At 45.1% G+C, this 25,552-nt stretch overlaps 1 protein-coding gene across 1 annotated transcript in view; it reads left to right on the top strand.

Annotated features, from left to right (window-relative positions):
* Positions 1 to 25,552, top strand: part of SMS (spermine synthase) — a 711,777-nt gene that overhangs the window by 502,086 nt on the left and 184,139 nt on the right. Inside the window, exon 7 of the mRNA XM_078657845.1 lies at positions 3,777 to 3,866. Within this exon, the coding sequence (XP_078513971.1) occupies positions 3,777 to 3,866 (90 nt within the window). The remainder of the gene's footprint in view (positions 1 to 3,776; positions 3,867 to 25,552) is intronic.

Below are 25,552 nucleotides of genomic sequence, written 5' to 3'. Positions count from 1 at the left end.
TAAATAAGCTGCCTGCGAGGGCTGCTCGGAAGCGCCGGAGCTGGATTTCTCGGCAGGAGAAAGGCAGCGTCTCGTTCTCAGCGCGTCAGGAAGGCGGGGCTGCGCCAGCGGGGTCTGCTCTGCTCTGGGCTTCGGCAAGTCTGGGTGCTCCGATCTCGTCACCACCGCGTGTGTTTGCTTAAGGCAATACCGGTAATATTTATACCTGTAAGGTGCCGAGATTGACGTAAGGATGGACATAGATACGTCAATAAGGATGTCATACGACTTGGTCGTTAGCACATTCTTTTGCTGAAGTTCTCGATGAAATCAAAACAATGGCCGCAGGGTTTTTCCCAGGTTGTCATAGGTTTGATTTGTTTTGAGAACTCCGTATGCCTTATCAGGGGCTGGAGGAATATTGCTTGCCTAATTACATTGCAAGCGTTATGACCTAATCAGATAACACGTTCCTGTGCCGTGGTGTGGCTTAATCAGATAACGGTTTCTGCATCATGGGATGGCTGCTAGTTAACTTGTTAACCAGAACAGGGTCAGGAATAGGGGGATCGATACAGAACCTATAGGAATACATCACAGAGTGTATATGCAGATGCTGGGAATGATGGCCTCTTGCATCATGATTTTTCCCCCATGCCAGGCTTCACATGTGTCCCCTTCAAGAATGCTTAGCAAATCAGTGGGACCAGTTGCAGGGTCTCTTAACGGATCTAGTGTTGGTAAACGGCCGTACTCTCGCTCTCTGCAGTGGTGAAACCCACAAAATATCTCAAAAGGACGGCCCTTCATAGACCCAGTTTCACAGACAATACTAACAGCTGACGCGTCGCTCACTAGTTGGGGAGCTCATCACCGGAGTCACACAATTCAAGGCTTGTGGAGTCAAATGCAAAAAGTTCTCCACATAAATCACCTAGAGCTGCTAGCAGTGTTTCTACCGCGCACAGCCTTTCAAATGCACCTTTAGGTAAAGCTGTTATAGTCCGCACCGACAGCTATGTATTATATACAAAAAAAGAGGGGACACACTCTCTCCAATGTCACAACTAGCTCAAGACATTTAGAAATGGGCCATACACCACAAAATCTGTCTCCTAGCAGAACATCTCCCCGGAGTACACAATCAGATTGACAACCTTCTCAGCAGACAGAGGCAGCAAATCCATGAGTGGGAACTTCACCCTCAGGTTATCCTCCCATACTTTCAAAGTTGGGGATTTCCTCAAATAGATCTTTTCCCCACATACAAAAATGCGAAATGCCCAAGTTTCGCCTCCAGGTACCCACACCCACTCTCCAAAGGCAATGCTCTATGGATTAACTGGTCAGGGACATTTTCCTACGCTTTTCCGCCTCTCATTCCATCAGTGGTTTGGAAACTCAGGCAAACATCCCTCACACTGATTTTAGTAGCTCCCACATGGGTCCTGCCAACATTGGTTCACAACCCTTTTGGAGCTATCAGTAGTTCCACATCAAAAGCGGCATCTCACATCCAGTCTCCTCACACAGAGCCATGCAGAAATCAGATACTCGGATCCCAAAGAACTCAACCTAGCGATCTGGCTCCTGAAGTCATAGAGTTTGGTTATCTAAATTTTCTACTAGACTGTATGAACATTATCAAAGAGTCCAGAAGGCCTATTACAAGAGCTTGTTATGCAGGTAAATGTAAACATTTTGTTATCTATTGTAATAACAATATCAATCCACTGGATGCTTCCATACAAAATATCATCTGTTATTTATTACACTTGCAGCGGTCAGAATTAGCTTACACTTCTATCCGCTTACATCTCACTGCAATAGCTGCTTACCTACAAAATAGGCAACACTTTTCTCTTTTTAGAGTGACAGTTACCAAAGCTTTTATGGAAGGACTAAAAAGAGTTGTACCTTCAAGACTTCCACCAGCCCCAGTGTGGAATCTTAACATAGTCCTCACACAATTAATGGGCCCTCCTTTTGAACCCATGCATAAATGTGAACTGCAATTTTTCTTGTGGAAATTTGTTTTCCTCATTGAAATTTCTTCACTGAGGAGAGGGGGTGAGCTACGGGCACTAACCATAGAAGAACCTTTTTTCCAACTTCACAAAGACAAAGTGGTTCTTCATACCAACCCTAAATTTCTACCTAAAGTAGTTTCTGCCTTTTACATCAATCCATCGGTTGAGTTACCTGTGTTCTTTCCTTAACCAGATTCAGTGGCAGAACCAGCTCTACACACTTTAGATGTCAGAAGAGCCCTCTTATATGACATAGAAAGAATAAAGTCATTTCGTAAGACAAAACAACTTTTTGTTGCTTTTGCTGCACCTCACAAGGGCAATCCTATATCCAAATCATGTATCGCTAGATTGATAGTTAAATGTATTCAGACTTGTTATGCAAAAGCAATGAGAACTTTACCAATACCTGCTAGAGCACATTCTACTTGCAAAATAGGAGCTACTATGGCTTTTTTAGGTAACATCCACATAGTTGACATTTGCAAGGCTGCAACATGGTCTACACCACACACATTCACCAAACATTATTGTGTATATGTGTTAGCAAGACATCAAGCTAATGTGGGCCAGGAGTACTTAAAACACTTTTTCAGACAACTGAAACAGTTACAGATTGGCCACTGCTTTGGGAGAATACTGCTATGTAGTCTATGCAAAGCATGTGATCTACAGCTCACATGCCTCGAACGGATAATGTTATTTACCCAGTAAGCACCTGTTCTTGGCATGTAGAGCTGTAGATTCACACGCGCTCGCCCACCTCCCCAGGTACCTGTACTCGTTACAGTTCTTTCTTATCTTATATACATACGCATGGACATCTCTATTCTACACTTACTAACTCCATTCTCACCGTCTGCGGGAAAACAATCTAACAATGGAGTTGATGCCCGTGCGTACTATCACTGAAAGGAGAAGTTACCTACCTCGTGACTGGAAAGACTTCTTTGAAGAAAAACAACTTGCAAACATCCAGACCCAACACTAGATGGCAGGAGTATGCAAAGCATGTGAAATCTACAGCTCTACATGCCCAGAACAGATGCTTACTGGGTAAGTAACATAATCCTTTTCTAACACCCTCCATGCCCATGAAGTGAATAGCTTCCCTCATGTTGCTAGTATCCAGCATAGCCTCATGGCAACAGCACTAGAGACCTATTAACTTCATGCCTGAGAGAAAAGAACCCAAATAACTTGGGTGGCCTATAAAGCTTTATAGGTTGTTTTAAAGTTACTTCTAAAACTGTTAAATAACATTGTAACTAGAATCCTTAAACTGATGTCAGGAAATATTTCACGCATATGAATACATGTTGGAAATAAACGCAGGAGAACTACTGCTCGGGTAAGTAACTATTTCTCCTTCGATGTGATTTATGTCAAACTAGGCTCAGTATGGGGTGGTTTGCGGTTTCCTCTGTCTATTCATGGACAAGTGTTGGTTTAATCTGAGTAGATTACTTTCGTACCTTAATCCTAGAGGGCGAGAGATCTACAGAAAGGGTCATTTAACTGCAGAACCAAATCCTTTTCCGGAACTGCAGAAAGCCTTGTGCCAAGATGGTGCAGTATTTCGGGTTCTCTTTGGTGTATGTAGTGCGTTATGGATTTTTGATTTGCAGTGTCTACATTAAGTGCTTAATAAGTTTTTAATGCATAAGAACTGTATCCTACCATTTCTGGCATATGTATGCATTGATGTAAAAACATCTGTTTAATTATAATTTCTAATGAAGTATTACTCCTTAACGTGTTTCAAACATTGATCAAATGGTCATCGACGGGTGCAAAAACCATATGCGTAAAACATGTGGCAATGTTTTAGACAATCTTAAAGGTGACTGCTACCAGGTAAATATGTTTCTGTTGCTATTTGTTTCCTTAAATGGCATGCTTACCTGGGCCTTAGATTTACAGAAAATGGGGAGTGGGAAGAATATAGAGAATCCTGTGTGGCAAATATGGCTAGAAATAACAAGGCTATCTTCAGATTCACCACCAAGCTGGGATCTAAATATATCCCAGAAATGATAAAATTATACAATGCCAAGACCGTCTCTGCCGCATCATACGGGGCTGGAATATGGGGCATGGGGACAACAAAATCTTGCAAAAACAAGAAGACAAATTTCTGAAAAGTCTCATAGCAGTCCCCAAATCTACTTCAAGCACAATTATACAGCTTGAATTAGGCCAACGACCCATAGCGATGACGTTGGAACAAAAAACAACTTTACTTTGGCATTCTATATGCGTAAAAATTAAGTTAAATTAACCCAGAACATTAGCAGGGACTGCATGTTGCTGGACCATATGGATAAGATCAGATGGTTATCCTCGATTAGGAAAACATTGTAAACCATCGGAGATAGTGACATGCATTCATGGGAGTCTCTGGAAAAGATAGCACAGATTCCCCCCCAAAAACTCTGAAGCAACTGGTAGAGGAACAAACTGGGTTAGCCCCTGCTATTGCGGAGGCGACACGACCCTCGGTGCACTTCACCTATCCTATGCTATACGCCAAGGATTTCTGAGATACCTTGGCTGGGTACGTAGCCCAAACCATAGATTTCTCCTCTCCAGGTTTCTCTTCTCCATTTTTCAGCACCTGGTCGCATTTCCCACAGGTACAGAGTGGGTACAGAAGGATACCAAATGCCCCAGTGATAAAGCGGCAGCTCAATCCACTTAACATGAACTATTTAAGTTTTATCTTGCAGGTAGAAAAAAGTTCTTAAGGCCCCTTTAACTGAGTGAAGGTCTGTTTACATTAAAAAAATGCATACCACTAATACCACTACCTGACGGTTTTGAATGATATTAAGATCTATTTCATTACCGCACCTTTCTTAGCATATATCATTAAAACAAGAAAAGCACTCCGGATTACTTAACAAATTGGAAACTGTATTGCCTATGATGTGACGTATAGGTCTTTCTTTCCCCGTTTTAAATTTATCATGTCCTTACAAGATTTATGCATTTATTTTTTATTGTGATGTATGTGTATTTTATAGATTTTAAACGTTTACATTTTAAACTGAATATGAATGATTAATACCTTTTAATATATTGTTATATCAAATGTTCATTTTATGTACTTTTGTACGTGCTTTTAATACCATGTTCATATGTCCCGAATAAAGATCATTGACTTGACATGCTTTGCATAATAATGCTTGGAGAAAGAACCTTGGTTAATCCTTTTCTATGTAAGTTCTGGTGTTGGAAAGAATGTACTGGTCCCCACTGAAAAGGCCCTGCTGGGTCCTTCAGAGCATTAACTAGCGTGTTTACACAAGAGGCAGCTACAAGCTTCAATATTCAAATGATGTTAGTTTTTTTATTTTAATTGTATTAATCTTGTTTGGGGGATTTATGAGGCCACATAACAATGTGTTGAATTTGGGAAGGTTAGAAATGGAGTCTAATCTTTTCAAGCACTGGTGTTGGGACGGAAAAGTCTTCTGCATGGTAATAGACATGCAGCCCTGCCCTGAGTGCCCTAAATGTACTGATGTCTGGATACCTAATGCTGATTTTTGTTGTTATAGACAAGCACGGATCATGTGTGTGCACCATGACATAAGCTTGCCTCACGGATTGCGGGCTTGTTAGACCAGGATGGTGTCCAAAGCGTAACCCTCATAGTAGTCAAATGTAACTGCCTTTGCTATGAGTTAGGAGAAAAGAAAAGGAGAGTGATAGCAGTATAGATTAAACCAAATTTATCAGAGAAAACTTGGTTATCAAAAAATTTAATATATATTGCACTGATCATTAAATCATTTAGTGATTAGCAATGTTGAAAATGTAGTCTACAATGATGAAATGCGCCTTCACGCCTCAGATAGCCAATATTTATATGGCTTATTTTCAGGACAAATGCATCTACGGTGCCAGTGACATCATCAAATTCGGGCATACGTCGATGACCTTTTTTAGATTTGGCAGGGCCCCACAGATAACCTTCTGGAGTCCCATGGTGGACTCAACAACAGATCTTTTGGGTTTCACTTCACCATATCTCAAAGTACAGAAAGACAGAACTTTTTTAATCTGTGGGTGTCCATAGAAGACCAGATATACACCAAACCATATACCAAGTCTTACATATCATAACACGCTTTTTTAATATGAGTAATCATCTCAAATTGCTCAAAGGCAATCTGCCATACTTCCAATTTCTGTGGATACGGAGGAATTGTAGCCTCAAAGAAGATGACTTTTTCAATGGCAGAATCCGATGCAATAAACTTGTGGATTGTGTGTTCCCTAAAAAAACTGGTGAAGAACTCTTTAAAAGAGCTTGTTCACACAAAGAGGAAGTCTCCCAACGCCTAAAACTAGGGACAATAATATTCCACTCACATGTGTACTGACCTTCTTGACTATTACCAATAAGATCAAAAAGATCATACTAAACAATGTAAAAATGTTGGCACCATTTCAGATCCCCAGCAAATGTTATTCTTTAACCTGTTGGGTGCTTCGGACGGCCCCCGGCCATCCCACGTGACGGTGGGCGTGTGCGAAGGACGGCCGGGGTCCGTCCAAACCCCGCCCATTGATTAAATCGCCCGCACCATGGCAGAATTCACGCCGCGGTCAACGGGTTAAATAGGGGAAGAACCTACAACAACACCTGGTTAGGGCTGCGTGAAAAACTGAGCCAAAGATTTAAGCTGATTATTGAAACTTACTCCAATTACATGACACCATAAATGCGTCCAATATTTGGCCCGCAATTTCACCTCTACCTCCAAAGAAGTCACCATTCACCGAGTGCAACATGAACAGCATACATTTTCTTATAGTAACACCAAAAATGTGGTTTACTGCATATGGTTAAAAGTGAAGTGTGCTACAGCAGTGTAGGCACATCCCTGTATAGGGCACACTGATTCGGTCTCAGGCACCCTGTGCCATAGAGTTCCAATTGAATATTCAACAAGTGAAAGATAGTTTTGCAAACAGAATTTATTCCATAAGGTTCATATTTTTCTCATATGAGTCGAAGAAGTGACGTTAAGATCATGGTATTATACAGTGCTCCGATGCATTTCGGACGTTCTGTCCTTTGTCAAGGAGCTCTACAAAAGATGCAACAGAAAAAAGAATCAAAACAAAAGCCTTCGCGGTAAATGTGCAATCATTTACGTGACAGTGTGGTTAGAACGACCGCGTGCAGCCCAAACTGAGGGTGACCGATGAAAAAAAAATAATAATACGTGGGAGTGGGGATGTTCTATTGGCGGGTTGTGTTTAGAGGGTGAAAAACGTACTTCTTAAGACTAAGTGATAAAACATGCATATGTGAGCGTGACGGACTGATCGGTTAAAGAGTGGTATTCGCTGAGGTGCTGCTTACATAAGGACGTACATTTGCATTTGAGCGGAAAGCATGCATGAGGTGCCACAACGTTTTAAAACATGTGAAGATGCCGGCTGAAAAAACATGCCTGGTTATCTCGGGGAAAAGTAAACAGTGAACGTGAAAAGGCAGATTCTAGCGTGGCATGGACTGCCGCGCTGTTTGGGAAGTAAGGAAGGTGTGGGTACTTACTTCAATACCGGGTCGTGCAGCATGCAACGAGTCGGTGTCGGCTGTGCGAGCTCGGCGGGGAGGTGTGCAGTTAATGTTTGAAAATAATGGCGGAAATCGACAAGGGACTACAAGTGAAGGAAGTGTGTGGTGAACTAGCATAGTAATGACAGCGGCCATTTTAAGAAGGCTAAAAGGACTAAAGAATCAATGAAACGTGAGATTAAACAACAGCAGAATGTCAGTGCAAAGCAGTCAATAAGCAAATATTTACAAATAACAACTAAGTTCTGTGCGGTCGTTAAGACCATATGGTTTTTGAGACTGAAGTCTGTAAATCCACGATGTTTCGCGTTGGAGCAGTGTCTTGTTATTGTCTCTCCCTTCTGTTTTAGGGACCAACTCAAGGACTAGGTATTTGAGTTGAGCCACGTTGTGGTTGGCCTCATTGAAGTGGGTGGCGACATTAGATTTGGAGTTCTTAGTGCGGATATTGGACTTATGTTCATTAAGTCGGATTTTGATCTTTCGGCTGGTCTTGCCCACATAGATTTTGCCGCATGGGCACTTCAAGAGGTAGATCAAATTAGATGAGTCGCAAGTTGCATCCACATTTAATTTAATGTTGAATCCTCGCATTGGGTGGTTGATGTTGTTACCTTTAATGATGTTATTACAGTTGTTACAGTGGTAACAAGGGCGTGTGCCGGTGTGTTGTGTGGTTTCTCCTGACAAAATCGGTCTAGAAAGAATTTCCTTAAGGTTCCTTGGTCTGGTGTATGCAAAGATGGGTGGTTCTTTGAACAGATCCTTAAAGTCAGGCTCTGAGGAGAGAATTCTCCAGTGTTTCAAAATAATGTTTTTGTAACATTTACTTGAGGTGGAATACCTCGACACAAGGACCATCCTGTGGTCAGCTGGTTTCACAGTTCGTTGTAAAGTTTGCTCGCGAGGTATTGCGGCAGTTCGTTGAACTGCGTCTTGTAGGATATCATCAGGGTATCCTCTGTTTTTAAACCTGGTTTTCATGGATTCAATTTGGGTCATCCTTGTTTCTGGGTCTGACACAATACGTGTGACTCTGAGTAGTTGGCTGAAGGGTAAATGTCGTTTCAGTGAGTTCTGGTGAAAGCTACTAAAAAGTAAAGAGTTGTTACGGTCAGTAGGCTTCCGAAACAGATCGGTTGCGATGCCTTGAGGGGTGAGTCTAATCAAAACATCCAAATAGGTTATCTCCTGAGCACTGATGTTCCAGGTGAACTCAATGCGGTCGTCTTTCGTGTTAAGTTCAGTAAGGGCCGATTCCAGGTTTTCTTTAGAATCTTTCCAGATAAAAAACAGGTCATCGATGTACCGTACATAGAGTTTTAAGTGGCTCATCCAGTTGGCATTTTTGTAGATATGACAGAGTTCGAAGTTAGCTCTGTAAGGACCTGGTTTATCCAGGTCGGACTGGGAGCTCAACCTAGGTCCATAAGAGGTTTCAAAACTATGTAAACAAATTTATAGACGCTTGTCCCAATTTAAACACGACATGACATGCGAAGTTATGAATTCGAAATTTTCATTTTTTACTATACACAATACACCATGTTCATAAAGTTTAAACAAATCTAATAAATGAGATTTCATACAAAATACTTCAGCTACATACGATATTCTTTCACATATGTATGTGCATTTGTCAATAATTCCTATAGTACATAATGAACTTCAAAACATATCCCAATGCATTTCGGGTCACTACTGGACCCTTCTTCAGGGGTTGTTCTTATCCAATCGATATGAATCCTTGACATTCAATGTGTGTTCTGTTTGTGAGCACTTCAAGGTTGTATTTCAAACACTGAAAAAATAATAATCGCCATATGGGGAATGTAAGTATTTTCTGTGCAAATCTCCATGTCACAAGTAATTATAAATTAAAGAAGAGCTGAGAAAGCGACAGTCACAAGGATAAGGTGGAGCGAACAAAACGAGGTAAAGATATGTCTAAAAGCAGTGAACTATGAATGTGCTAAGATGCCAACAAGTAAGCAAAAACCTGCTGCCACATATGTGTGAACTAAATTCCATGCACCACGTGATAAAAAGTTGCCAATCAGTGTGACTCGTATTCACCTAGTCCAACAAGTGTAAAGATTAAAAAATGCCAGCTTACCCGCCCAGGCGAACCTTTAGCGGACCGATTCAAGAATTCATGAATAATATCCAGTTCTACGAATTACATAAAAACATCCGTCAAAACCAATACTGTGCAAAGTGTGTCTAAACTAAAGCGAGAAAATAAGAAAAATGATAAAACTACTGGCTTACCACAGCCCAAACATCGTGGTTGCCATTTCCATAATTCCCACACTATGCGGTGCGTCAAAAAACGGCTGCCAAAAGCGCCCTGCAATATAAAGGGACGAGTCCATCAGTAACACGCTTATATTAGAACCGTGTATTTCAAAATCCTACACAGCGAGAAGCGCTTAAGAGGTTCCTACCTGCAATCTCACGGCGTCCTCTGACCCTCGACCTTTCGATTGTTTCCGGAAACAACATCCGGACCAAAGGAATTCTTATTTATGTGTTCCGTTCTCTACCTAATTTCCGGTTCGCAATGTGTGGAGTCTTAAAGGGCTACATACTATTCTGAACCCTCGAATCCCATCGGAGGGTATTACAAAACTAGATTACCTGAACTGTGTGTCTAAATTCAGCTAAGTAATGTGCGGATGTGTCCATAGGCTAATCGAGTCTCAACATTTAACCGAAACCATGCGTGACTTGAAAAAAGTGCCAATGTATGTAAACCCCAACATAAACACGATGTGTCTTCTCCCTGTGTGTGAGTGAATAGATGAAATAATAGATGAGAAAAAATATGAAACAAGAACAGAAATGGAACGAAGATAATCGAGTGAGGTGCTCAAGACGGACAAAACGAAGTGTCTGGGAAAGAGAAACATAATGGTGAACGGTGCTATAAACGGCAAGAAATCTTTTTAAATTGTTGATTAAACAGTACAAATAACACAGGTACCATCCCTATGGCTTCGTGTAAACCAATTACTAATACAATAAACAGAAGAGAATGTATTTAAACAGTGTCCTTGAAACAACTAGAATATTAAAACAGTACATGTTGAAGCAGCTGATTTTGCGTAATGATTTTTCAAATTCATTATCAATTCACGGTTTAAACACATATATGTTACCACAAATAACATGAGGAACATTACAACATCAGTTTATATTATGCGATAGATTCCACGGTGACATAATGGCAATGCCAATATATTCAGCTCATTTACGTGCAATCATATACTATTCATAGAAAACAAAGCATCTCATATTGATCATTGAGCCCCCCCGGTGTAAGGGTTCCCAATTTTTTAATCCAAAAGGTTTCTCTGCGTGACAGTGCCACATTATGATCTGTTCCTGAGTGTTTCTCTACCACTTCAAGTACAGTGTATCTCAACTGTGGAATAGTATGTGATGCACTAATCCAATGTGTCGCTAGACTGGAGGTGGTAGATTGGTTACGTATTGTGCTTTTGTGCTCAATGATTCGAGTCTTGATTTTTCTCGATGTCCGTCCCACATACGTAAGACCACATGGACATTGTATAGCATAAATGACTCCTACAGAGTTACAATCAGCGCTGAACTTCAAGACAATGTCTTTACCAGTTTTCGGGTGTGCAAAGGTTTTACTCACGATCGTGTTATTACACTGGCCACAATTATAACACTTTCTCATCCCTTTAAAAGTGTCCGTCTGGTGTCGTTGGGGTTTTTTGAGTATCTCCCTGATATTCTTAGCTCGGGTGTGAGCTATTATGGGAAAGTTTTTGAATATGTGTCTAAAATCGGGTTCATTGGCAATCATCTCCCACCGTTTCTTCAATATTTGCTTGATCCTGTGTGATTGGGTGGAATGTTTCATGACAAAGACAATACGTTCACAGGGTGACTTCTCAGTCTTTTTCAACAAGCTCTCCCGAGCGATTTGTTGTACTCGGAGATCTGCGTCTTCCAGGACCTTTTCAGGATAACCTCTATCAGTATACCTCTTAAGTTGCTCTTTGGTTGCCCTTGTGCATTCACCTGTGTCCGAAGAAATTCTTTTGATTCGCATCAGTTGTGATGTGGGCAGGTGGTTCTTCAAGTTCCTTGGATGTGCACTGGTATAGTGCAACGCATTATTAACATCCGTTGCTTTCCGGTAAACAGTGGTTGAGATACCTTGCGATGTTTTTTGAATTTCTATATCCAGAAAGTGTATCCTCGACTCTTGAACATCATAGGTGAATTTAATTCGTGGGTTACGTTCATTAAGTTCCTGAATTCTTTCAACCAGTTCCCGTTTGGTACCCCGCCAGAGGACCAAAATGTCATCAATGTATCTTAGGAACAGTATCAAATTGTTCATCCATCTGTGATCAGTGAGTATATACTGTTGTTCAAAGTATGCCATAAACGTATTAGCATACGACGGTGCTCCTGAAAACCCCATAGAGGTACCTGTCTTCTGTAGATAGAACTCTGATTTCCAACTAAAATAGCTATGAAATAGTGAAAAGTGTAGCAATTCCAGTAAGAATATACTCAGTTGTTGATCTAGTTCTGATTGTAACGATCTCCATTCAATGGCTTCCAGCCCTTCCATATGGGCGATAGACGTATAAAGTGCAACCACGTCTATGGTGCACAGTATTGTTCTGTCATCAATAAGGTGGTTTACTTCTGAAAGTTTGATTAAACAATCTGTGGTGTCTTTCAAGTAGGTTCGCCATGATTGTACTAGGGGCTGTAAATAATGATCCACATAACGTCCAACTGGTTCATGTATAGATCCACATCCAGCTACTATGGGTCGAAAAGGTGGGTCCTCTAAACTCTTATGAATTTTAGGGAGCATGTATATATGTGGAACTTGCGGTTCAGTGGTTTTCAAGAATCTAGCCGTGTTGGTGTTGATCGTGCCATCCTTTTCTGCTTTGGTGATGATCTCATCTAGAAGTGTACTAAAGTCTTGAGTGGGATCCTTTTCGAGTTGAATGTATGTAGACATGTCCCGTACATGCTCTTCTACTTTTTTGTCATAAAAGGTGGTGTCCATCATTACAAGTGCTCCTCCCTTGTCCGCTGGTTGAAAAGTGATAGACGTGTCCTGTCTCAAATTGTTTAGAATGCGTTTTTCTCCTTTCGAGAGGTTAGAGTGCTTAGGTATTTCATATTTAATAGATTCTAGATCTTTTTTGACAAGAGTTTCGAAGTTGTCCAAAACTTTGTGCGAGATGGGAGACATAAATTTACTTTTAGGTTTGAATGTGTCCCTAGATCGCAGTGATCCATTAGGTGTTGTGGTAGAAAAGAACCATTTGAGTCGCATTTTTCGTAAGAATTTGAAGAGCGCTATTTCCGTTTCCAAACCATTAGATACATAAGTGGGAACAAATGAGGTCCCTTTGTTCAGAATGTTCAATTGTTCTGTCGATAAATTCTTGTAAAGTTTGCTCGCGAGGTATTGCGGCAGTTCGTTGAACTGCGTCTTGTAGGATATCATCAGGGTATCCTCTGTTTTTAAACCTGGTTTTCATGGATTCAATTTGGGTCATCCTTGTTTCTGGGTCTGACACAATACGTGTGACTCTGAGTAGTTGGCTGAAGGGTAAATGTCGTTTCAGTGAGTTCTGGTGAAAGCTACTAAAAAGTAAAGAGTTGTTACGGTCAGTAGGCTTCCGAAACAGATCGGTTGCGATGCCTTGAGGGGTGAGTCTAATCAAAACATCCAAATAGGTTATCTCCTGAGCACTGATGTTCCAGGTGAACTCAATGCGGTCGTCTTTCGTGTTAAGTTCAGTAAGGGCCGATTCCAGGTTTTCTTTAGAATCTTTCCAGATAAAAAACAGGTCATCGATGTACCGTACATAGAGTTTTAAGTGGCTCATCCAGTTGGCATTTTTGTAGATATGACAGAGTTCGAAGTTACCCATATAAAGGTTTGCATACGTCGGTGCCGCACAATTGCCCATGGCCATCCCGGACATCTGGAGGAACCACTTGTCATCAAACTTAAAGTAACTGTGATATAAAGTGTATATCATCAGTTCCAATATGAAGGGTTTCAAAGAATCATCCATCTCTGCTGAAAGTAGAGCTTGCTCTATGGCATTGATCCCTCCGTCATGGGGAATCGAAGTGTATAAGCTTTTGACGTCAGCTGTACAAAGGTATAACCTTTCATTCTCACCAACTTGTACTGAATTTAATTTGTTCAAAAATTCAGTAGTATCTTTTATGTAGCTTTGTAGGTGCAAGACCATAGGTTGAAGATAGCGGTCTATGAATTTTCCCGTCGGTTCATGAATTGAGCCTCTGGTAGAAACAATCGGGCGAAATGGAGGGTCCATCAGGTTTTTGTGTATCTTGGGTAACATGGTAATAGACGGACTTCTTGGGTGTTCTACAGTAAGGTATCTCTTGGTTTTGTCATCAATGATCCCATCCGCCATGGCTTGGTCAATGATTAGTTGTAATTCCATACGGTAATCGTTGGTTGGATTACCTTCCAAAGGTAGATATACTTGAGGGTCCATCACGTGTTCCCGTGTTCTTTGATCATAAAGTTGGGTATTGAGGATGACCAGAGCACCGCCCTTGTCAGCCTTAATGCATTTGATGGAGGGGTTCTTAGCTAGGTTCTTCAGGGTGTCCAATTCCTTGTTGGTGATGTTCCTTCGGGTTTTTTTGCGAAAGTTGATCTTGGCAATATCCTGTTTGACCAGGGTCTCAAAAGTGTCAATGCTTTTGTGACTGGAGGGTGGTATAAAAGTGCTATGTGGGCGTAGGCCCATGAGTTGATCCGGTTTTTGTTCTCTTGCTGGTTCTAGGATGTTTTCAAAAAAGTGCCTCAATCTAAGTTTTCTGGTAAGTTTAAAAGTGCTGACGTCCAGTTCCAAAAGGTTGGTATCATGAGTAGGGATGAATGACATGCCTTTTTGCAAAGTTCTAGTCTCGAAATCAGTAAGTTTAATGCTTGAGATGTTGATTACTAGCGATTCTTCTTTTGAGTTTTTCGGGTCCTCGCTTGGTGTTGAGTTTCCTCTTGATTTTTTGCCAGCTCTTTTCCCCCGTCTGGGTCTGCGGTTTTGTCTGGGCCTGAACCTAAAAAAGGCTCACTGGTAGTTAGGTCTACGTCAGAGGTAGATGGTGTTTCATGAAACGGACCAGTAGAGGCTGAGGCGCCTGTCTGGGTTCTTTTAGGAGGACGGTTGGTAGTGTCGCTTCCTGAAGAGGAAGTGTCAGTGTTAGGGTTGAAGGGTTTGTTTCTTCGTCGTTGGGCGTATAGGTCCGCCCACGTGTAAACCTCTCCTAATTTGTAGTCCAGTGTATCCCGGCGGAATTTCCGGATCTTACGTTCATTTATTTCCCTTGTGTGTTTCTCAAGTTGTACTTTAATGTCCTCTAGAGTGGATGTCAGTTCCTCAGCAGTTATAGCATCTTTTAGTTCATCCTGTATGATTTCAATTTCGTGGGAAAGTTCCATTAGGATGCCTGATAATTCTTCTACGATTAGTAGTATAAGGTCCAGACTACACTTATTGAGGATGGCGTTCCATTTTTCAACGAATGTTTTGGAGTTCTTGCATAGCGACGGTTTTAAAGCAATCCGTAGGCCACGGGGAATCCGGAGTACCTTGTGGTATTTAATGAGGGTATGGGCATGTAGTTGTTGATTAATGCGACGTTTAGATAAGTATAATAGTTGTTTGACGCATTGCTCTTTGGTTCTGCTGGTGGTGGTCTGTGTGAGATCTTCATTGATCAAAGCGTAAATTCTCGCTGTTGCATCAGTGTCAAAAGCTAAGATGTCAGCTCTTGCTTCGGTGGATTTCGAAATCTCTTCGTATTGCATTTTTAAGTTCAAAAAGTCAGTGCTGCCAGCCAAAGAACAGAAAGATGCGTAGAGACAATATAGGGCTAGGGCTTGGCGCACAGTAGGTTATGTGGAGGGTAAACGTGTTTAGGCAGATTAAAGTAGTTTCCAGGTGCTCCGCAGGTGTCGCATCCGTTCAATTGCGACTTCGAATGACTAAAAGTGAAGTGTGCTACAGCAGTGTAGGCACATCCCTGCATAGGGCACACTGATTCGGTCTCAGGCACCCTGTGCCATAGAGTTCCAATTGAATATTCAACAAGTGAAAGATAGTTTTGCAAACAGAATTTATTCCATAAGGTTCATATTTTTCTCATATGAGTCGAAGAAGTGACGTTAAGATCATGGTATTATACAGTGCTCCGATGCATTTCGGACGTTCTGTCCTTTGTCAAGGAGCTCTACAAAAGATGCAACAGAAAAAAGAATCAAAACAAAAGCCTTCGCGGTAAATGTGCAATCATTTACGTGACAGTGTGGTTAGAACGACCGCGTGCAGCCCAAACTGAGGGTGACCGATGAAAAAAAAAATAATAATACGTGGGAGTGGGGATGTTCTATTGGCGGGTTGAGCACCTGGAAACTACTTTAATCTGCCTAAACACGTTTACCCTCCACATAACCTACTGTGCGCCAAGCCCTAGCCCTATATTGTCTTTACTGCATATGGTGCCAGTGCAGAAAATGCTGCAAAGTGCAAGCTATCCAACCAGTAACAAAACACATTCTGCAACACAAATCTAGGATTCGTTGCAGAACGACTGGTGCTCTCTTAGTTGACCATAATGCTGTCACAAACCACTCTGGGAATGACATCAAATGGTCAGCACTCTTTGTGACTAACATAGACCAGCGAGGTGGTTAAGTTGAATCCCTGCTACTTCAGAGTCCAAATTCATTGAGAAATGTCATACCAGCATGCAAGGGCTAAATGAACATGATTACATTTGTCACTCATTAAAACTTGATGTACACTTCTTGTATGCTTTACACTCCTCTTGAGTTTATTGTGTACCAGTTTGTATGTGATATGCCATTTGTATATTGATCACATTTGATTAAGTTCTCTGTATATAGATATATTTATTTTTCTTCCTTCTGTATATGGTTTCTTGATACTGTCACAACATGCGACTACTAATGCTGAAGTTCACTTAATTTTTTATGTGTTAACGTTCATTTTCGAAATACTAGGTATAGATTTCTATTTTACACTAAACTCACTTACGTTATTTAAACTTTCTTAATCACCAGTATGCAGTTTAGAGATTCAATGGCACCATGAGCACATAAGCAAATTATTTTCTCCTCTACCCTGGATTCCAAATAACCATCAGCTGGTGACAAAAGGTTCAGTGGAGCTCCATTTTGTAGATTACCACATCAAGCAATGTATTCTGAGCCCACTCCCGGTATCCCCCACTCCATCGTTGATTCAAATGTATGGTATGGAGGGAAAACTATATGTATTCACCCTCTCCAGTGTATTCAGATCCATTTTTATATAGCGGTATGTGTCTACAAGACTGCTCGTGACTACACTGACAAATACATTTTCTTGACTTATGACCTTTGTTGGTGCCACCCGATTTTTTAAAGCACATTAGCCTTTTATATTCATTTATACTCTTTTGTCCATGGCATAGGTGTTCATGCACTTCGATGCCCCCCTGCCCCCTTTTTGTTTTCGCCAGGCTGGTTATTTTGTCACTACATTCAATAATAGAAGCAATATGTGCGCAAGCCTTTTCCGACTTTTATTTTATAATGCACTGTGCACAACTATGAGCTCTGCTCCTGACATGTTCCAAATTGGTGTCTGTTTTTGACAACCGTGCGAGAGAAGTTTCCTCACACCAACCCGGTGTCTATATCGGGTGATGCTTTCCACTTGCTCCTGCGACCTCGCTTAATTCATATGGCACAGTCTCACACGGGGAGAGGCTTCCGCCGGCTCTGTGCATGGCTATCAGTTTAGAACCAGACTCCACCTCCTCATTGATCACGGTCGCAACTTGAGGTGTCCTTTTACCGTACTGCAATCTGCTGCGCCACTCTGGTCGTCTGTGCCTGCTAAGTAAGGTATTTATGTCCCCCCTGGTTTGCTCCATCAGAGCATGCTCTACGTTGTCTTTAAACAGTATGTTCAATTACTTGTTTGTTTCTCTCTCCTATACAGAGCGGTTCATTCCGCTTACAATGGGTGATTACCTCTTTTTAAGTTGCACCTGGGCAGCCCATGCCCTGCTCTGCGAGGCATGCTGTATTCAGGTATGGACTTGAAGCTCCGCCCATATTTTTTATTGGATTGGGTCATTGTCCTTGGTAAATGCTGGTTTCTGATTCATTAATTGGCTTGTTAATCCTTCCTTAGTATTGCCTTGTCTTCATTTGTAACCTCCCAGGAGGACTGGCCCTTTTTAGATCGAGCCTGGGCTGCGCAGGAGCTGCTTTGCGAGGCATGAGGTATTCAGGTATGGACTTGATGCTCCGTCCATTCTCCACCCATCTTTTCAATTAGATCTGTGACTATCCTTTGTAAATGTTGGATTTTTGTTACTTAATGGGCATAATATTATCTCCTAAGTACCTCCCTGTCTTCTTTTGTAGCCTCCCAGCAGGACTGGACCTTTTACTGTGTTCTTACTGTACAGCTTGCATTAGCCATGTGGGCGAACTCTTTGCATAATTAATGTATGGAGCACTGGTGGAACATCAGCTTTAGTAATGGCAGGCGCTTTTTTTGGGGGGGTTAATTGCTGCGCTCTTTAACAATGGGGTCACACGTAGGAGGGGTGCGCAGCTTGTTTCTTTTTATTGCATTGCCTGCAGAGAACACCCTTACGAATGCCCGAACAGCATCGAGCAGCACAGTTATCTTTTTCGTAACTTGGCTAAAGAAAGGCTTCTGTCACAGCTACGTAAATTTCCACTGTTTGGGGATGTTGTTTATTGCGCGATCATGCTGATCAGATCTAGAGCACAACAATTGTATCTTTAATAGCATTTATAAAATGTTCTGGAGGGCCATTCCTTTACGACAAACCTACAAATCAGACAACAGCTTTAAGTGGGAGGATGGAAAGGAGACCGTGCCAGTGCTACCTGCAGGCTCCTTAAACTAAGCGTAAACCAGGCTTATCTCCTCCACTGCACTCTTCAAGAAAGAGGTGAAAACCATCCTTCTGGCCAAGATCTCCTGTGCTGGATCAGAGACTCTGCATTGCTCTGCATCACTGCTCACCTTGTCCTTTGGCACTATACTTCTACTTGATGGGGGACACTATTACGCTACTCTCTTAATACCGACCAATATATGTTACACTTTGGCTTACTGATTCACTCTCCCGATGCCCCCACTCAGTGTTCTTTATACACTAAGACATTGGTATAAGCCATCCACACACCCAAGGTGTACCTGAACACCTCTGTAGTGGGATCAATTACTGGTGCCGTCTTATATTACTTGTTTACCTGCTTGTATATTGATATGTTGTATGTATGTTATTATTATCCTACCATGTCAGTGACTATTATACTGCTTCCATTATCTCTGTTCATTCCTACTGCCCCTACCCTGTCTTTGTGAAGCGCTCTGATATCTGTAAGGATCTTGTTCGTGCTATATAAAACTTTGAATAAATAAATAAATAAATAAACCCAGCAATCTGCTGGTTGTACATTTCACAAGACTTGCTTGGTGCTGCCCATGACCCCCATGTAAGAGCAGCACCTAGTAAACACTCTCTGCCATGGCTTGGCGGTTGTAAGAGGTGGACAAGCACCCCGGCATCCCTTTGCAAGCAAGTTTGCCGCACATACAAACGAGGACGTGTCGCCAAGATCAAGGGTCTAAGGCTCAAGATCCATGAGACCTTCGACTTAAGTACAAACCTATCGAGGCTCTTCAACCAGGAGAAGCAGGTGCACAATGCCCGCAGACGCAAAAGAAATGTATCTGAAAGAAACACGTTAGTGTTAGATTCCTTACCGTAGAATATCCCCAGGTGTCAGACTGGATCCGGAAAGTTATCGTCAGCAGTACCCCTGCGCGTCGCTAGGTGTCGTCTGCGGCTCCGCGTCCGTCATCGGCGTCGTGTTTGCCAGGATGATGTCGTCGGAGTACTTAGACGCCGCCCTCACGCGCTGACGTCAGTTCTTCTTTTTTCCGGTCCAGCAAGCGCAGATCCAGGAAGAGAAGTTCTCTTAGTCATTTTTTTGACTAACTTTTTGGATCACTTTTGATCTCTTCTCGAGTTGACCTTCGACTCGCAGTGCCGGTAGGTATGCCTGGTTTTAAACCTAGCGAGGACTGTCACTGCTTGATGTTGATGACCCCCACCATCGGTGCCTTTATTGTCTCGGGCCGACCACGATGACAAGTCGTGCCCCGACTGCCGGGCCTTGACCTCAAAGGCTAGATGGGTGCGGTCTCGTAAGCGACTCGAGCTCCGGCAATCGGCTCCACGCCGCTCGAGGAGGAAGTTTAGGGACCGGTCGCGGAGCCGCAGTCATCACCGCTCGACGAGTCAACACCACTCGTCGGGCTCCAAGTTCTCAGGTAAGTCGAGGTACTCGAAAAAGAAGTCGAAGAGGCGTCATCGCTCTTCCGACTCCCCCCGACGCTCGCACGACACGGCCAGAGGTTTGGGCGACACCGCCCACGCGGCTCCACCGGAGCCGCAAGCGCCGCGTCCAGCTCTACACCCGCCGGTCCCTGGGCTGTATGCGACGCCGGAGGTGATAAGTGACTTCCTCGTGGTCATGAGGACTCACTTGCCTCCGTAGGACCCTGTCGAGGCGCCTTCGGCCCCGCGGGTCTGTCTGGGAGTCCTAGCGGGCCGGCGGCTTCGGCCCCGCTGCTTTCGGGTGCTTCAGCCCCAGCGCCGTTGTCGACTTGGGTCCCAACGCCGCAGGACCCTGCAGAATCCGGGCCCAGATCCTGGTCGTCGCCAGTCGACCTCACGACTCCTCCGCTGGCGCTGACCCCGAGGGTGTCACCCATGACGCAGTCCCCAGACAACCTCGTCCCCAGTCCCAAACCCGGGTCCGTCGTCGGACCGGTGCCGTCTCCGGCGCCGATGGGTGAGCAATTCACCTACGACCCGTTTCCATCATTTTTCCCTGACTATCAGGAGATGGTTGACGAGGGGGACTGGGATGGGTCTGAGGACCCTCTGGCACTGCAGTGCCAGTTGAGCCAGGACTGGGCAGATGAGCTAGGGGAGGCCAGTGGTCTGGACACTTCTCCTGACACTGGATTCATCTCTCCTCCCTCCGTGGCTATGGAGGAGGGGGCTGCCTACAGCGTGGTGTTGAACAGGGCGGCCAAGGCCTTGGCTCTTGAGCTCTCTGTCGCGGCCGTAAGGACTAACCTCCTCACTGAGGTGCTCAAACCGCAGGCAATCTCCTCGGAGCCTCTACTGCCGTTCAACGAAGCCCTCACCGATGTTCTGTTGGGCATCTGGTCCAAGCCCCTCCACAGGCCTCCCTGTGGATCGGAACGTGGCCCGACGCCATTGCCCGACTCCGGGCGACCCTAACTTCCTGTCTGTTCACCCCACCCCCGAGAGACTGGTGATCCAGGCCTCTACCTCCCAGACCGCATTCCCGACCGCTCCTCCAGATCGGGAATCCAAAAGGTACGATTAGTTTGGGAAGAAACTGTTCTCCCCCTTGAGTTTGGGGCTGCGGTCTGTCAACACCGCCTGTTTTTTGGGCCGTTACACCCACTGTCTGTGGAATACAGTTCCGGAGGTGCTGCCAAATTGCCCGGAGGACGCCTGGGCAAAGCTCGCCCAAGCCCTGGCGGAAGGGCAGGATGCAGCACGCTACTCAATATGGTGTAGACTCGACACAACTTACTCGCTGGGTAGGGCGATTGCAACGACGGTGGCGGTTCATCGCCATGTCTGGCTGAGGTCCGCCAACTTTTCGGGGGATGTCCAGGCCACCCTCGTGGACATGCCCTTTGATGGCCGTCGCCTCTTTGGCGACAAGGCGGATAGTGCGCTGGAGCGTTTCAAGGCTACGGCCAAGTTCTTGGGCCTTGGTCAACACCAGCAAACTTACGCCTTTCGCTCCTTTCGTGGCCAAGGAAGGGGTGCCCCCACATGTCCAGTCAGCCACAGACTGCAGACCCAGACTTAACGTGGTCGTGGCCGTGGTTACCGCCGTGGCGGTACCGGGGGACACCGGCAGGGTTGGTCCACAACCCCCCCTGCAGCATCTGCCTCTAAGCCTTCCTAGTCCGGTATTTCAGGCCCATCACGTCGGACAGGTGGGTGCTGCAAATCGTGCGAAGGGGCTACTACCTCCCCTTCGAGGCGACCCCTCCAGCCATGCCACCGCAGTACCACCGCGTGTCGGGGGATCACTTGCAACTTCTGCAGGAGGAAGTTACGGCCCTCTTGGCCAAGGGGGCCATCGAGCGCGTTCCTGGGCCAGAAGTAGGGCGTGGTTCCTATTCCCACTACTTTCTGGTACCCAAGAAGAGCAAAGGGGGACTATGCCCTATCTTGGACCTACGGAGCTTCAACAGCTTCCTCCGGAGGGAGAAGTTCAAGATGCTAACTTTGGCTCAGGTCCTAGCTGCCCTGGACCCGGAAGACTGGATGGTAGCGTTGGACTTACCTGCGGTTCACGGTAGGCCACGAGCACTTTCAGTTTACCGTGCTCCCCTTCAGCCTTACCAGCGCCCCACGGGTGTTCACGAAAGTGATGGCGGTGGTCGCAGCTCATCTGCCTAGATTAAGGGTTTCAGCCTTCCCCTATCTCGACCATTGGTTGTTGAAGGTGGGCTCGCCCCAGAAAGTCGTCTCCCACCTCCAGACTACGGCCGACCTCCTGCACTCGCTGGGGTTCTCCATCAACGGGCCTAAGTCACACCTGTGCCCCTCTCAGAAGCTCCTTTTCATCGGAGCAGTTCTGAACTCATCGCAGTTTCGGGTTTATCCCCCCGAACAGCGGGTTCGGGATATTCAGGCTCTGATTCCGATCTTTCAGCCTTCATCCCGGGTCTCGGTCAGGTTGACGCTGCGGCTCCTGGGGCTAATGGCCTCCTGCATCCTTCTGGTGCATCACGCCAGGTGGCGGATGCGGGCTCTGCAGTGGTACCAGAAGTTTCAGTGGGCACAGCATCAGGGCAACCTGCCCGACCACGTCCTGATCTCGGAGGGCACTGCGAGCCACTTGCAGTGGTGGCTCACGAACCACGATTGGGTCAGCGGCAGATCTCTCTCCCTTCACCAACCGGAGCACGTAGTGGTGACAGATGCGTCTCTCCTGGGATGGGGGGCCACATGGGAGAGAGGCACATCAGAGGCCTCTGGTCTCCGGCGGAGTCCCGGCTCCATATCAACCTTCTGGAGCTGCGGGCGATCCGTCTTGCACTGAAGGCATTCCTTCCCTCTGTCCGGGGAAGTGTAGTGCAGGTGTTCACGGACAACACCACCGCCATGTGGTACTGCAACAAACAGGGCGGGGTGGGGTCATGGACCCTCTATCAGGAGGCTCTGCGCCTCTGGACATGGCTGGAACACCAGGGCGACACCCTGGTGGTTCAACACCTGGCAGGTTCCCTGAACACCAGGGCGGACAAACTCAGCCGCAGGCGCATGATGGATCACGAATGGCGTCTGAACTCGGACGTGGCGCACGGTCTCTTTCAGCAGTGGGGAGAGCCTTGGTTTGATCTATTCGCCACCGAAGAGAACACGCAATGTCATTGGATCTGCGCGTTGGAATTTCCAAGGCGGCACTCGCTCGGAGACGCTTTTCATCACGAGTGGAGCTGCGGTCTGTTGTACACCTTTCCGCCTATACCTCTTCTGCCCAGAGTGTTGAAGAAGATCAGGCGAGACAAGGCCTAAGTCATCCTTGTGGCTCCGGACTGGGCACGAAGATACTGGTATCCGGAACTACTCAGCATGTCAGTCGATCCCGCGATTCGTCTGCCTCTTCAGGAGGACCTTCTGTCGCAGCAGCAGGGGGCGGTCCTCCACCCGAACCTGTCCAGTCTCCACCTACATGCGTGGAGATTGAGCGGCGACAGTTGAGGCCATTTGACTTGCCTCCTGAAGTCTGTGATGTGATTCTGGCAGCCAGGCGTCCCTCCACAAAAACGGTCTACGCCTGCAGGTGTAACAAATTTGTTGCATGGTGCACAGCAAAGGCTGTGGATCCGCTCTCTGCCCCCCTTTCAGAGGTTCTCCTCTTCCGTCTGTCTCTTGCCCAGCAGGGCTCTGCTCTGGGCACTATCAAGGGCTACCTCTAAGCCGTTTCAGCCTTCTTAAGGCTTCCTGATCAGCCTTCTCTTTTCAAGTCCCCTGTTGTGAATAGATTCTTGAAATGCATCACACACATGTTCCCTCCTGTTCCCTTCGTGATGCCTCAGTGGGACTTGAACCTTGTTCTGACTTTTCTGATGTGCGTTCCTTTTGAGCCACTTCATAACTGTCTTCTGACTCTTAAAACTGCATTCCTGGTTGCCATCACCTCTGCCAGAAGAGTGAGTGAGCTCCAGGCTCTATCTTCAAAACCTCCTTTCCTCTCTGTCCATCCGGACAAAGTTGCTCTGAGGACTCGTCCTTCTTTCCTGCCCAAGGTAGTCACAGCCTTTCACATCGGGCAGTCCATCAACTTGCCCACCTTCTTTCCGCCTCTGCATCCTTTGAAGGAGGAAGAGAGGCTCCACCGTCTGGACCCAAAACTTGCCCTCTCCTTCTATCTAGATCGCACACGCCAGGTCCGGGTGGACGACCAGCTCTTTGTTGGTTATGTGGGTGCTAAGAAGGGACGGGCGGTGCACAAACTAACCATCTCTCGGTGGGTCATCTTGTGCATCAAGGTTTGCTACTCCTTGGCGAAAAAGGAGCCTCCTGTTGGGCTGCGCGCCCATTCCACTCGGGCCACGGCGGCTACTACTGCCCTGGGTAGGGGAGTCCCCTTGCAGGACATCTGTCAGGCAGCTACGTGGGCCTCGCTGCACACGTTTATAAGGCACTACTGCATGGACAACAAAGCCCGGGGAGATGGCTTTTTCGGCCCTTCTGTTCTCCAGGACTTTCTGGTGTGATCTTGGTTTGCAGACCCACCACCGGGGTTGGTATTGCTGGGGTATCTATTCTAAGGTAAGGAATCTAACACTAACGTGTTTCTTTCAGATGCACAAGTTACTTACCTTCGGTAACAATATATCTGTAAGAAACATTAGTTAGTGTTAGATTCCTTACCGCCCCACCCATCCACCCATTTCTGCGAACCGATATCTAGGGTTAAAGACATCCCTTTCAGGGCCCTAGTTTCATGGCACCAGTGTCGGTTTCTATCATGGCTCTGGTTACTGGCGCAGAAAGCTATGTACAGAACTGACGTTGGTACGCGAGGGCGCGTCTAAGTACTCCGACGTAATCCCGGCGATCACAACGCCAACGACGGACGCGGAGCCGCAGAGGACGCCTCGCTACGCACAGGGTATTGCTGATGAAAACTTTCCGGATCCAGTCTGACGCCTGGGGATATTCTAAGGTAAGGAATCTAACACTAACTAATGTTTCTTACAGATATATTGTTACCGAAGGTAAGTAACTTGGGCTTTCATGCAGGATCTCGGATGCGTGCCCTGGATCAAAGACAAAAAATAAGGTTAAAAATACAAAAACTGATCAGATTGGTTTTATTCACAACCAAACACATTAGCGCCACTTTACACAACTTGCCAGTGAAGCACTACTTTCGTTTTCTCTTCTTTTATAAACAAGACTGTTCACTTCTGCGCTGCCCCTCCCACCTCTCGCTTTCTTCCTCTTCGTCTCGCTCCTCCTCCCTTACTAAAAACAAGCATTTCCAATGCAATGGGGCACCCAATTGTGAGAGTTTAAGCTATTGGCATTGTAAATGACAATGCCTTTTATTTATCTGTTTTAAAAACCAACACATAAATAAAAGGCATTGTCCTTTCCAATGGCAATAGCTGAAACCCTCGCAAATGTGAGACCTATTGCATTGCAAATGCTTGTACTTCTGTTGTTACACAGTATGTGTTATATACAG

The sequence above is a fragment of the Lissotriton helveticus genome, chromosome 8 (assembly GCF_964261635.1).
Source record: "Lissotriton helveticus chromosome 8, aLisHel1.1, whole genome shotgun sequence".
Taxonomy (NCBI): domain Eukaryota; kingdom Metazoa; phylum Chordata; class Amphibia; order Caudata; family Salamandridae; genus Lissotriton; species Lissotriton helveticus.
This window is presented reverse-complemented; position numbering and strand designations above follow the sequence as displayed.